The sequence below is a fragment of the Desmodus rotundus genome, chromosome 7, assembly GCF_022682495.2.
Source record: "Desmodus rotundus isolate HL8 chromosome 7, HLdesRot8A.1, whole genome shotgun sequence".
In the NCBI taxonomy this organism is placed as follows: Eukaryota; Metazoa; Chordata; class Mammalia; order Chiroptera; family Phyllostomidae; genus Desmodus; species Desmodus rotundus.
This window is the reverse complement of record NC_071393.1, coordinates 134,140,463-134,153,600: the sequence shown is the minus strand read 5'-3', so window position 1 is coordinate 134,153,600 and position 13,138 is coordinate 134,140,463. Positions and strand designations below refer to the sequence as shown.

Genomic DNA, 13,138 nt, shown 5'->3' with positions numbered 1-13,138 from the left:
CCTGGGGTCTGCCTGGGACGGAGGGATTTCCTGGGAGGTAGGACATTCAGTGGCAAAACCAGGGTAGTCCCCAGGTAACTAGGGTGGGACTACTGGGGGACTGCTGGGAGCCCCCCGATCCCTCACCACAGTAACTGCCACGAGGTTAAGCACCTCACAAATACCCTCTGATTGTGAGTTGCTGTTGTGAGCTGTCCCCCACTCCCAATCCCAGATGTCTCTTTCCCCCCACTGGCTGCCTGCCCACTTGCTTCCTCCACGTCCTCACCACTCGCTTACTCTCCAGGTCCCCACTGGCACTTGGCTTCTGTCTCTAATATACACTTAGCTCCAGACCAGATCACGGACTTGCCACTTTCCAATTCCAATGGGTGCTTTTCAGTTCTCAAATCATCTGGTCTCTCTTATTGAATCCAATACTGCCGCCTATTTCCTCATTTCTGCAAATCTCTCCTACTCAACTCCCAGTCTCGCTACTCTGCTGGTTCTCCATTTCTCTCTCTGGTGATTCCTTTTCAGTCTCCTTCACAGGTTTTAGTCAGCTCACTGCCTGCATCAGGGGTCCATGGAAGGGCTTAAAGAGTGTTAAGAATCCCTGGAAATTATTTATAAAAGCTTTTTCTCAAGTGGGATTTGACCGTGTCCTCAATGAGTCTGTGCTCCAAAACACACTTTAAAGCCACCTTAAATCTCTGTGTCCCCCAACGGGAGCTACTTAGACTCCCTTCTCTTTGCACCCACTGCCCGTGGCTCTCCAACCGTCTGCGTCGTAAGGACCAGGTGAGCGGTTTATTAAAGTGCAAACCCTCAGCCCCCTCTTTGGGACATTCTAATTCAGTCAGTCTCAGGCGAGGCCTCAGTCACCGTATTTTAACACATATTCCTGCTGATTCTGGTGGAAGTGGTCCATGAAGTAAACTTGAGAAACACTAAATTTCAAATCTTTCCATGAGCTCTTTCAGCCATGGGGCAGGTCACATGACCACCAATATGTTGTCGAGTCCCACGGGATGACTCCGATCGTGACCTTTCCTCTAAGCCGTGGAACCCCACTTCCAACAGCGGGAAGCTTCCACCTGGCTGTACCTCAGAGACCTCACAACTCAACATGCCAGAACCAGAAAGCGCTCTTCACCATTCCCTACCCCCTCTCCCCAGTCTGCCACGAGAAAGCCACCTCTTTCTACATCACCCTCTATGGCTAACTGTCAACTGGTTGTTCCCTAGGGCGCACTTGGGTCGGCTCCTTCCTCTCCCTCCTGGTTGTCCTGTCCTAGCCCTTGCCATTTCTCATCCGGACCCCCACACTCGGCCTCTGGCTGTTGTTCTTCCTGCCGCTGGGTTCAAGTCTCATCTCCCCCAACTCGTCTTTGACCCTCGTCACTAGAAGACCTTTAGACAATGCAAATTTGATGGCACCTTTCCTCTCACTGGGAGCTCGGCCACTTACTAGCTATATGGTCGCAGACAAATCAGTTCACTTCTCTGCTCCTCAGTTTCTTTATTTGTATCTAATACACAGCCCAACCAGCAGTTCGGTACCAGGGCTGAGCCTGCCAGCAAAAGCATCCTCCTGACACGTGGGCCAATTACAATGACTTTCTGGTGTTACTCAACAAATTAAAGATGTTCCCTCTGCCTAATATGCTCTCTCCTGCCTATGTCCATAGGTTTCCATCTCGCCATCTCGCAAAGCTCAGGTCAAGTGTCCCTGCCTTCGGAAAACATGTCTCTTCATTGCCATTCACTCAATAACTACCAAGAGGAAAGCACTATGCTAGGCTCTGGGAATGAACATGATATATCTCTGCCCTTAAGGACACTACAATCTATCAGGAAAAACAGTTACAAAAAGGGTACATGACAGTGCTATTGTAGAAAAAGTACAGAGTTTTGGGGCAGGAATTCTCACTTGTAAAACAAGCTAATAAAACAAGTATTTCTCTAGATAAAGATTCCCAGTATCCAGCTGGTCTTGTCTGTGCGCCTAACTGGTGTGTGTCTGCCCCTGGCCCCGCGCCAAGGCCCTGTGTGCCTCTGGTCAGTCTCCAGCCTTCGTGGTAGCTATTTAGAGCTTATCTTCTTCCTGAGACTGTGAGCCTCTTGAGGGCAGGCCCACCCCTGATCATCAGGCCCCCCTCTGTACCCTCCTGGGTGCCGCCACCTTAAGAGGTACGGTCTGGCAGCTGCCGACAGAACGAGCATGTGAGAGAGGGAACAGTGGGAGGCCAGAGAGAAGTGACTATAAATAAATGTTCTCAAAGGCAAGCGAAACAGAGCCAGGCTCCGGTGTAGTCTGTGAAGTCCTGACTTATTTACTTTCAACATACAAACCACGAAAGTGAACTCGAGAAGCAGGCTAGAACTGCAGAAGCCAGCAGCAAGAGCGCAGGCTCTGGACACCTGTCTGGGGCCCCAGCGCAGGGTGAGCTCGCGCTGGCCTCCCAGGACCAACGCTGGAAGCAGCAGGGAGCAGCGGCCTGGTCCTGCCCTTTGCTCAAAACCACCACTGTGAGGTAGTGGCTACCCTTCCCCCACTTCACGTTAAGTGGCTTGTCCAGTGGCCCAGGCAGGGAGACACCAATGGGCGGGACACCGCCTTCCTCCTCCTTTCTCTGGAGGCCTCACTCCCTCAGTGTCCCCTCCACTCACAAGCTCCCTCAGCCTGTCATGCCATCTCCCCAGGTCCCAGGCCAGAGCTCAGGCCCTCTCGCCCATTCTACTCACGGTGACAAGGCTTGCCCTCAATCTTGTCCTCTTAGCTCCCTTTCAAAACTTCTCTTGTGACGGCGCCAGCTTGGTTCTTGCCCCTCTCTGACCACTGTTCCCCTAGGGGGACAGGGACCAGAGGCACAGGAGACAGTTACTGGGTCAGCGTGGGGAAGGGAAGGAGCCCTGGGTCAGAGTCCGAGCTCTGCCAGGCCTTCATCTGCTGCCCACAGGGCCCCAGGGAAGGCAGCATCCGGCTGTGTACAATGAGGGGCGATCTTTCTTGATCAGTTTTTAAGTCCGTTGGAGCTCAAATAAGACTGAGGGACGCAGAGTGCAGTTAACTGACCACGATTAGCGCCCAGGCTGCCACCGTGAACAAGCGAAGTGCTGGCTCAATTACAGCAAATCTGTGTGAGGTGAGACTTCAGGAGGCGGCAGCCTGAAGCATCTCTGGAGCCCATTCGTGGAGCTGTGGTGCCGGGGCTGCAGCGTCCTGTGCACCGGAGGGACATCTCCCATGCCGGGACTCCGCCCTGCCCCGTGCACGGACTCCCCTGGACTCCCCTCGAGCCTCTCCTCGTGTGCCTGTCACCTCCTGGGACAGGTTTCCACCCCGCTGAAAAGGCTCTGCTTAACTTCTCCTCATGCCGTCACTGTGCCTGCCACTGTATTGAAGGCCGCTGGTTTTCTCTCCCTCCACAAGGCAGTGTGTTTTGGGTTTGTTTTAAAAATACTGTTCATCTCTGTGGCCTCAGCAACTGCGACCTAGGGAACTCTCCACAAGTACTGTATCTCGGAACAAATGCTTGCTTTTGAGTTTGCCTAGTTTTGCCAGGTGTCACATTTCTCAGCTTTCAAGAATTCTTTGGGGTCAGGAGAGATGAGACTCACCTGAGATATGGCCACTCCTGTTTTCTCTCTTCCTGCATTTGTTTAAAAAATAAACCAAGACAACATTCCATTTACTGAGTACCAACTACATACCAAATATATTATTCCCGTGCCCAGCACTCATACAAAACTCAACCTTCTCTTGAATAAAAGGCGTGTGCCAAGTACTGTGCGTACAGGGAAGGGCATGCTGCATCCTGACTGAGGGAGGGGACCATTTCCGGCAGAGGCAGCAGTGTCAGCAAAGGCTCCGCCTGGAGAGCGCAGCCCCCTCGGCCATCCCCTGGGCCTCCCGTCTCCTCAAGGCTCATTCCCGGGGAATGTAAAGACCTACACCATGGATGTCATCACCAGGTCCCAATCCAGTGACAGAAACAGAGACCGGGAGTCACAGCCTTGTCAGAGCTGGGGACTATTTGGAAGTAATTTTTCTGGATGGAGGGAACAGGCCTGGATAAGGGTAGGTCTCCCAATGTCCTGGGGCCAATACACGAAGGGCCTAGATTATAGGTCTTACTTCCCGCTGTGCAATAGGGTTTTTCTGCTGCACTTAGTAAAGAATTTTTACTGCATGTGACATCGCTTTTAATGTCCCTTTTTTCAGAACCATTTGAAAGTGAGTTGTAGATATCATACTTCACTCCTAAGGTGTTCAGCCTGCATTCTTTAAAATAATGACATTCTAATATTTAGCTTAAATTCCAATATTGCACCTAAGGAAGTTAATAATTCATCCAATTTCCCCTAAAATGTTTTAATTTTTGTGGATCCAGGATCCACTCACACATTACATTTGGGTTATGTACTTACTCTATTTAAAGCCAGAATGTTGGGCCATTTTTTTTGTTTGTTGTTGATACTGAGTTTTGTGTGTGACGAGTTTAGGCCAATCATCTTGCAGGCTGTCCCCATTCTGGATTGTCTCCCTGTGACTGAATTCAGAGTAAACAGCGAGAACGGACACAAGTGACAGTGGGGACTCACTCTGTCATATCCCGTCAGGCAGCACCTAGTGCTAGCTGCCTTCCCTTGGAGAGGCACGGCGGGTTAAGGGCGCAATCGCCAGGTCTCTCCAATGGAAAGGTACATTTCTCCTCGGCAACTTGTGAATCATCCACAGGGTGACCCCCCCCCCCACCGGCCCCTTAATGGCAAGAGGCTTGAGACAGGTTTAACGTCATGCTCTAAACATAGAATGTTTACTCTGAAGTACTTTATGCCTGTGAGAAGGTCCCTCTGATGCCCCCACTCCATCTGGGACATGTGATGTTGCCTCACAGTGTGGTTTAGTTCGACAGAAGGGCCCTACATCCTCTTCTCACGTCCCAGAGCCCTCCCCGCCCCCCGCCGTGGGAGCCAACCTCAAGAACGTGCTTTCTGTAGTGCAGGCGCATCACTGAGCGCTCACAGCAGCGGTCCGCAGAGCGCTTCTGAGGACCGCTGCATGCCCACAAAAATGAAGATGCCATCAGCTCCTGTGTGCGTCCGTCACGTCTGTCCATGTTTACCGCATTCAAAATTAAAGCTGAGAATGTTTTATAACACAAGCACACATTTCATTTTTTTCCGCAGTGACAATGTCAACATGTCATGTAGCCTCTGAAAAATTCCAGGGTGCACCCATGAGATAAGAGTGAAAAGGGCAAATACTGTCTCAGTGTCGTTATAAATAGAGTTTTGACTCGCAGGCCCCTGAAAGGGCAGGCCTCCTGACCACACGGGGAGAACTGCTGCATTGCAGCGATGGAAACAGTGAGCGAGGTCTGCACACATCAACATGCAGGAACTCGAACAGCGACGTTTAAGCCCGTTCGCCCCATTCTTGCGAGCGTTAGAGTGAAAGAAAGGCTCCTGGTAAATGAAGAATAAATTCCGTGGTAAAGCCAGACCCTCCCCCCCCCCGCCCCCCGCCATTGGTTGGGAGGGTCGGACTGCTGTATCACGTGCAATCAAGACGTGTGCCTTTTCTCCACTGCGCTGCCACTGTCCCAGATGCTTGGACAGCCGGTCCCCACCTCTCTGGGAGGTCTACTGGCATCTGGTGAAAACACTCCGCCAACTGTTGGGAGTCTGGTAGTCTCAGATAGAACTCGTCTCCCGTCACTTCCCACACTCGAGTTTCTTTCAAGGCCTCCGGTACAGCGCTGGCCTTGGGGAGCCATCTGACAGGCCACGTGGACATGAGCCTGCTATTACCAATTCCAGTATATGACTGTGTCCCCAGAGTCTGTGGCTTTGGCCACTTGTGGGAGTGGAATGGGTTTCAACACAGCCTTGGGACAGCTGTGAAGAGCTGGCTGGGCCAAGGACTGGGGCAGTTCCTCTCTGAGGGTGATTAACAGCCTGAGAACCAGACCTGGCTGGGCCCCAGCGAGCATCCCTGTTTATCAGCATGGCGATTCGGCTGTGTCCAACAGACATCTGAGTGAGTGCAGAGCAGTTACTCAACTCAGGGACAGGCAGAAATGAGAAGCACTGTGTCCTGCCCTGGAAGAGCTCTAGGCAGGGAGGGGAGGTGGCGATTGACAGAGACACAGGGGTGCTACAGGAGGCCAGGGAAGGGAGGTCTCTCTGTGTCTCACGGCATCAACACTGTGAGATCAGAGACTGCAGAAAACCGGGAGCACTGAAGATTGATCCTAACCTTGACTCTGCAAATTGGGACAAGCTCCTTCAAGAGGCCGAAGCTAAACTTCACTTCTAAACACACAATAAACCCTGGCTAGGCAGTGGCTCAGCCATTCTCTACCATGCTGATTTTGTTTTGTTTCTATTTCTGGTTGCTTGACTGTTCCCCCTCCCTACCTGCCCTCACTACTATTTCAGGACAAGACCTCCTGTCTTGTTCACCTCTGTATCCCTGTCTCCTAGAGCAGCCCCTGGGTGACACTGACTAGGATGCCCTCAGTTCCTTTGAAAAATCATCCTATCCTTCAGCGTTTCCCTGAGATCCCACCCTCACCAGCAAGTCTTTCCTGACAGCCCCAGCTTCTCAAGTCTTGTCGCCTTCTACACTCACTACTGTCTGCACTGTGTGGCTCCTGCGACGCATGTTCCCCATTGCTGAGAGCTCTGTCTCCCCCACCGACTGCTGAACAGAGGCCCGCTCTGACCCCACGTGTGAGGGCACAGGAGCAAAGCCCCTGCAGTCAGGAGAGCACCCGAGACTGTTGCCCGTCCAGTTACCCCATCCCCTTCCTCGCCTTGGCTTCTCACTGTGCAACGGGAAGAACGAAAGCAATGCTGGCTACCTTCTGGGTCGATGCAGTAACGCCCATGGGCACATGCTGGGCGTTGTGTGATCAAGGGAACCCCAGTGCCCGGTACACAGTGCTCAGAAAATGGTGCCTGGCTGGTGAATGGCCAGGGCTGAGTCTGGGAGGCACGTTTTCACATGCGGAGGCAGTTTGTGTCCCCAGCACAGGCACCCCAGTGACTAAGGACCTAGACATCACATCCCATTCTGTCTGCAGGAAACAAAAGTGTCAAGTTTTTGTAGCTGTGGTGCTGGGGTCCCCCTGTCGCTGGGCCTGTCGCGAGAGTGCAGTCAGCCCCCCGTGAGGGAAGGGCACAGAAAACCAGGACTTCGGATTGGTGGGGCCACTAATTCATTCACAAAGCTGTCTTGCCCGACTCTGGGCCTCAATCTCCTGACCTGCGTGCCTCACAGCTGGACTAGCTAGGTAGTTCCATCACTAAGAACAATGCAACTTTGGTCCCTCAGAGATATACTGAGGAGTACTTAAGATCAAAGTGGATTTGGTTAGAGTGGAGGGTGAGATGCCTAACGTGGACAATCTACTGCTGATGGTGTCTGAGGTCCTCTCAAGATGGGAACCTCCCAGGTTTCTACAATACAATTTAGAAAGGCCTTAAAAAAATCATACTGGTTCCGCCCCACTGACTTCTGACCCTGTTCTCTGCAGTCAGCAGCTGACACAACCGAAAGTGACTTGGTCCCTACCCACCCTGGAAGTTAGCATGCCTTTGAAATGGGAAGTTTTCTGTTCTCCACAGCTACACCCACAAATTCTTTAAAGCTAAAGGCAAATAACTAAAATGACAAAAAACTGGCCAGCATACGTCCCTGGCCCTGTTAAGAGTCTGGGGCTGAAGAAGCAATCTGACAGTCTGGCTGAGAGCTCTGCACCCCAGTCCCCTCCAGTGCTCCCCTTTGGCTGACCAGGAACATCGAGCAATTCCACTTCCTGTCAATTTTAATAACTCACTGCACAAAGCTTCTAGAGAGCTCTGCAGTGTCCTGGAAAAAACCCTGGGTAAGGCCATTCTGGTTGGTTCTAGTTCCAGTCCTTTCTCAAGCAGCCATGTGACCCTGAGCAAGGGTACAGGTTGGGCTTCCTCATCCACAAAACCAGAATGATAACACCTTTCTCACCTATCCAACAGGGTTAAAAGAACCAAATTGAAAAACTGGAAAAAGCCGCACTTTGGACACTATGAAGTACTTTTTAAGGTGAGAAACTACAATTTTATGCTGAGATACAAAGCTGTAATGAGTTAATCCAGTAAATGCCCCAAATCCCAGAGGGTAAAACTGTCCTATCACCACCATCTTGCACGGAGTCGGAGGCCAGGGGAACGTCAGGTCTTCGGGAAGACCACGCACAGCCAGACGTGCAGATGGACCCGGACCAGCTGCTGCTCACACTGCTAAAGAGCACCAGTCCCGGTGACTCAGTCCCAGTCTCTCAAGCCGGAGTCAGGACTGTTTTCACAGTCCGTGAAGCTTCCATTATAAAAGGAACCTCAGTTCCTCCCTGTTTGCTCAGTATCCAGATGCAACAAGCTGAGCGCCTGCAGGCTGTTCTGGAGAGAAGAGCCAGGACCCACCCACGGCACACGAGCCAAACCACGACCCTCTTAGCTAGATCAGAGCCCCATTTACAGTCCGAGGCAGACCTTTGACTCCAGAGTGCTTTCGACACAGAAGCCACTAAAGGTCATAAGCATCGAGAGACACGGGCCTGGATAATGGACAGACCTGGATAATGGACAGACCGGCAGGTGCAGAGTGAGCGGGCTGTCAACACCCTCGTGTGTGACCTTGGGCAAGTCCTTTGCCCTCTGCTCTGGTCCCTGACCTCCCTGTTGTACAACAGGGGATCTGGGTCATTTCTATGGCCCCTCTGACTCTACACCGTCCCGATTCTAGGTTTCCTCTTGACACCCTTCTGCCCCCGTTTTGGTCCCGGTACTCACAGCATGGCCATGGCTGAAAGGCTTTAGCACAGGGAAGCCGGAGAGGTGAGTCCTGCACTTGCACCAGGCTGCGCTGATGCAAGGACCACAGACCCTCAGGAGGCAGCAACTTGCCTTTTAGACTCTACTTAAAACCAAACAGGAAAAGGAAGCTGAACCAGAGACAAAGGGGAAACAAACCCCAGCTGGAAACTGAAACCTAGGTAGAAAATGGAGGAACAAGAGGCTCCCAGGGCACAGCCCCACCAGCATGGGCAGCCAAGAGCCCCTGCAGGGCCTGAACCCCCCAAGGCTTCGCCCGCAGGCTTCCAGGCACTTCCTGTGAGGGTGAGGGCAGAGGCCACAGTGGGACCGGGCTGTGGTGCTGCCGTTTGAAGGGTCCAGGCCTGCGCTTTCCCCCGGCCGTCGCAGCAGGCGGGAGTCAGCGCCGTGGCCTCCTGGAGGCCTTTGTGAAAAGCTCCAAGACCTCAGCAGCATCCTCACTCATCTTGCAGAGAAAACTACATGATGATGTTTTAGCTAACAACTCACGGCCCGAAAGGGACGTGTTTGAGGAATCCTGGAAGCCTGGCTTTGTCAGTAAGTGACCCTGGGGCTTCGGTTTCCTCGAGTGTAAAATGAAGACAGGACCCATTCGTTCCCAGTCTTTCACTCACAATTTCCCCGAGGGCCCAGAGTCCCACACTGCGCTAGACACTGAGACAAACACGGAGAAGCATGCAGCAGTCGTCCTAAAATGGCTTCTAGCTAGAAAGGAAGAGACTGACATGTAAGCAAACCGATGCTTCAAAATATTGCTACAGATAGAAAAAACATCCGAACAGAGCACAGTACAGAAGGAAGACCAGTCCTAAACGACAGAGTTGAGACCACTTTGAATGTTGAAGATGTATCTTAAAGGGCTTTCAAAGACACACATTTCCTTTCCAGCACTGCATAAGGTGCAAACCACAAATTTCGACGTATTATGATTTTCATTTTCTTTTAGTTCAAAGTATTTTCTGTTTTTCCTGTGACTTCTTCTTTTATCTATATTTAGATTTTACTTAATTTCCAAATATTTGGTGTTTTCCTACATCTGTTACTATTATTTATTTTTAATTTAATTCTACTGTGGTCAAAGAATACAGTGTAATTTCTTCTTTTGCTTTTCCTGGTATGATTTCAGTCCTTTAAAATTTATGGAGACCTGCTCCATGGCTCGGCACGCAGTCTATCTTGTGGAATGTACCACCCAACAAGGAAGGGAAGAAGGCGCATTCTGGAATGAGGTGCAGCGCCCCAAACACGTCAGTTAGGGCAAGCTAGTGCCACCCAGGTCTTCTCCACTCGAACCGGTTTGCTGTGGGTGATTTGTTTGTTTCTAATTGTTCTATCCACCGCTGAGAGAAAGGTTTAAAAAGATCTCCAACTGTGGATTTGTCTATTTGTTTCTTTAATTCTGTCCATTTTAATTTCATGTATTTTGAAGCTCGTGTTAGGTACATATATTTTTACGACTATTATATCTTCCTGATGAATTGACCCTTTCACCAGTATGAAATGTCCCTCTATTACCGGTAGCACTCTTCGTCTTTAAGTTGACCTTATCTGATATTAATGTAGCCACTTGAGCTTTTTTATGCTACTTGCCAAGTGTATCTTTTCTCATCTTGTACTGGTTTTCCACCGCTGCTGTAGCAAATTACCACAGACTTATAGCTTGTAACAACTCAAATTGATTATCTTAGTTTTTAAAAGTCTAACACAGGTCTCAGGTGTTGGAGCGCTACGTTTCCTTCTGAAGGCTCTAGAGAATAATTTCCTTGCCCTTTCCAGCTTCTGGAAGTATTACTCTGCCTACCACACATCCTTTTATCCTCAACCCGCCTGTATCTTTGCATTGAAAGTGTCTCTTGTAGTTAGCCTTGCATTTTCATCCAGTCTGAGAATCTCTATTGTTTAATTGGAGTATTTAATCCATTTAATTTATTGATATGGTTGGCTATTAGTCTACCATTTTGCTATTTGTTTTCTGTCTCATCTGTTTTTGGTTTCCTCCTTTCTTACATTCTTCTGAGTGAACTAAATACCTTTTAGAATTCTATTTTAATTTCACTATTGGCTTTTCAGCTATGTATCTTTGTATTATTTTTAGAGGTGTTTCTAGGCATTATAATATGCATTCTTAACTTTGTATAGCATACTTAGAAATAATATTGTATCATTTCACATAAAATGTAAAAACTTTACAACTGCATAAACCCACCCCCATCTTTTATGGTATAGTAGTCATGTATATTACATGTTCACAATACAATGTCATATACTTTCTTTTCTAAAGATTTTATTTACTTATTTTTAGAGAAGGGAAGGGAGGGAGAAAGAGAGGGAGAGAAACATCAACGCATGGTTGCTTCTCACGCCCGCCCTTACTGGGGACCTGGCCTGCAACCCAGGTGTGTGTCCCGACTGGGAATCGAACCAGCGACCCTTTGCTTCACAGGCATGTGCTCAGTCCACTGAGCTACACCAACCAGAGCCAACGTCATATACTTTTGTTTTAAATGATCATATGTACGGGTACAGAAATATGTACTGAATTATAAAAATTATTTTATATGTAGCCATATATTTATCCTTTCCGGTACTCTTTCATCTTCTCTAGACGTCTGTTTCCTGCAGAAAGCCAGAAAACCACTATGGGACTTATGAAGTGTATTTCTTTACTCAAGGCTCAGAGTCTTGTGCTGCCTGCTCAATGCCTGGAACAGCAAGAATTTAGTATTTCATGTGAGTTTGTGTGAGCTTCAGTATCTTTTGTATATTGAGGTGCTCTGCATACTTTTTTCACTTTCACAGTTCTGTTGGCAGGAGAGCAAGTCCATTACCATTGCTCTGTCATGGACAGAAGCAGTAGCGTGTGATTATTAAAGGGACAAACGGCATTCTTTTTCATTTTCTGAGGGTTTCCTGAAGATGTTACCCTGAGTGTAAACATCCTCACTGTGAGAACGTGCCTTTCACTTTCGTCCCACATTTCCTCTGCCCCCCACCCATGTCACTGCTTCCTTTGCGTGCTTTCACAAGTAGGAAACAGGTACGAGTGAGCTTTGAGGGGGCATTCTTTTAACTCTGTCACTAGCTTTCGTAAGGCACTTGAGTAGCGTTATGAGAAAAAGCAAGAAATGTGGAAAGATTTCTGGCCCAGGTGTTACCACATAGAGTCTAGGCCACACTCTTATGTCCCTGGGCATTCCCTTCCCCGCTCTCAACCCAGGGTTCCGCATCTGTCCAACGGAAGGACTGGCTATAGTAGTAACTATGGACTGCAGGTACAGCACCGATTCCTAAATCAGTTGCTGGGAAATAGAAATCGTTGGAAAAGTAGGACAGGAGCTACTGACACTTAAAGAGCAATTTAGTGAGATAGTTAAGAAATGTCTTGTTTAAGGCAGTACCTTATAATGTGTTACTATCAACTGAGCTCAGCACCTACTATACTGTACAGTTGATACAGGGTAACTGTTGATCACATGAATGAATGTATGAATGAATGAATAAATGAAAGGGAAGGGCACCAAATCTCACACGGGAAATCAAATGGGAAGGCATTTGGCTCTGTATCTTGAACGTAGTAAATGCTCAGTAAATGACAACTATATTGACTTGAATTGAAAGAGGTGTTTTCCATGTGTCTAGATCCCAATGGAAAGCAGAATGGGAGAAAATCAATCAGGGAGTTACACTAAAAGACACTCGACTTAGGAGAGCTACTTAAAAGACTTGCTGTGTGTCTTGGGAAATTCGTTTTACTTTTGTGGATCTTAGTTTTCTTTTCTGTAAACAGACTAAGCTCTCTTCTCTCCTTTCCTGGTGGGATGTTTGAGCATAAAAGGGTTGTTAAGAAACACATACAGAAAACTTTCACGAGAATGTCCTTGTGTCTCAGGAGTGAAGAAAAAGGGGAAGGAGAAATGGCTACATAGAATTTGTTACCATCACTGACACATTATGAAAACCTAGTAGCAAAAAGCTGCATGACCAACTGCAGCCAAACTTGGGTTTGCCCTTCAAGACCCAATATACACATCACCTCTTCAATGAAGTGTTTACTGAACCCCCAAGATGGAGAAAATTATTCCTACTGCTGTGTTATTTCTGTATTTTACAACATTATCAATTTAGTTGTCACAGATCATTGTCCTTCAGGTAGAGGCTACCATGTTTTACTCATCTTTTATAACCAGTCGTGCCCAACACCACTCGTGGTACATGGTGAGTGTTCAGAATGTTTGTTAAACTATTCTGTGTGAAAGACCACTCAAGTGAATTA

At 48.8% G+C, this 13,138-nt stretch overlaps 1 protein-coding gene across 4 annotated transcripts in view; it reads right to left on the bottom strand.

Moving 5' to 3' along the window:
* The window catches only part of EVL (Enah/Vasp-like), a 122,405-nt gene that overhangs the window by 52,219 nt on the left and 57,048 nt on the right, over window positions 1–13,138 (bottom strand). The window contains exon 1 of one of the 4 annotated variants that reach the window (XM_053927547.1): window positions 8,824–8,965. The exons of the other annotated variants lie outside the window; for them this stretch is intronic. Coding sequence (XP_053783522.1) covers window positions 8,824–8,834 — 11 coding nt within the window. The 5' untranslated portion in view covers window positions 8,835–8,965. Of the gene's footprint in view, window positions 1–8,823; window positions 8,966–13,138 lie in introns of those variants that run through there. 4 annotated transcript variants of the gene reach the window in all.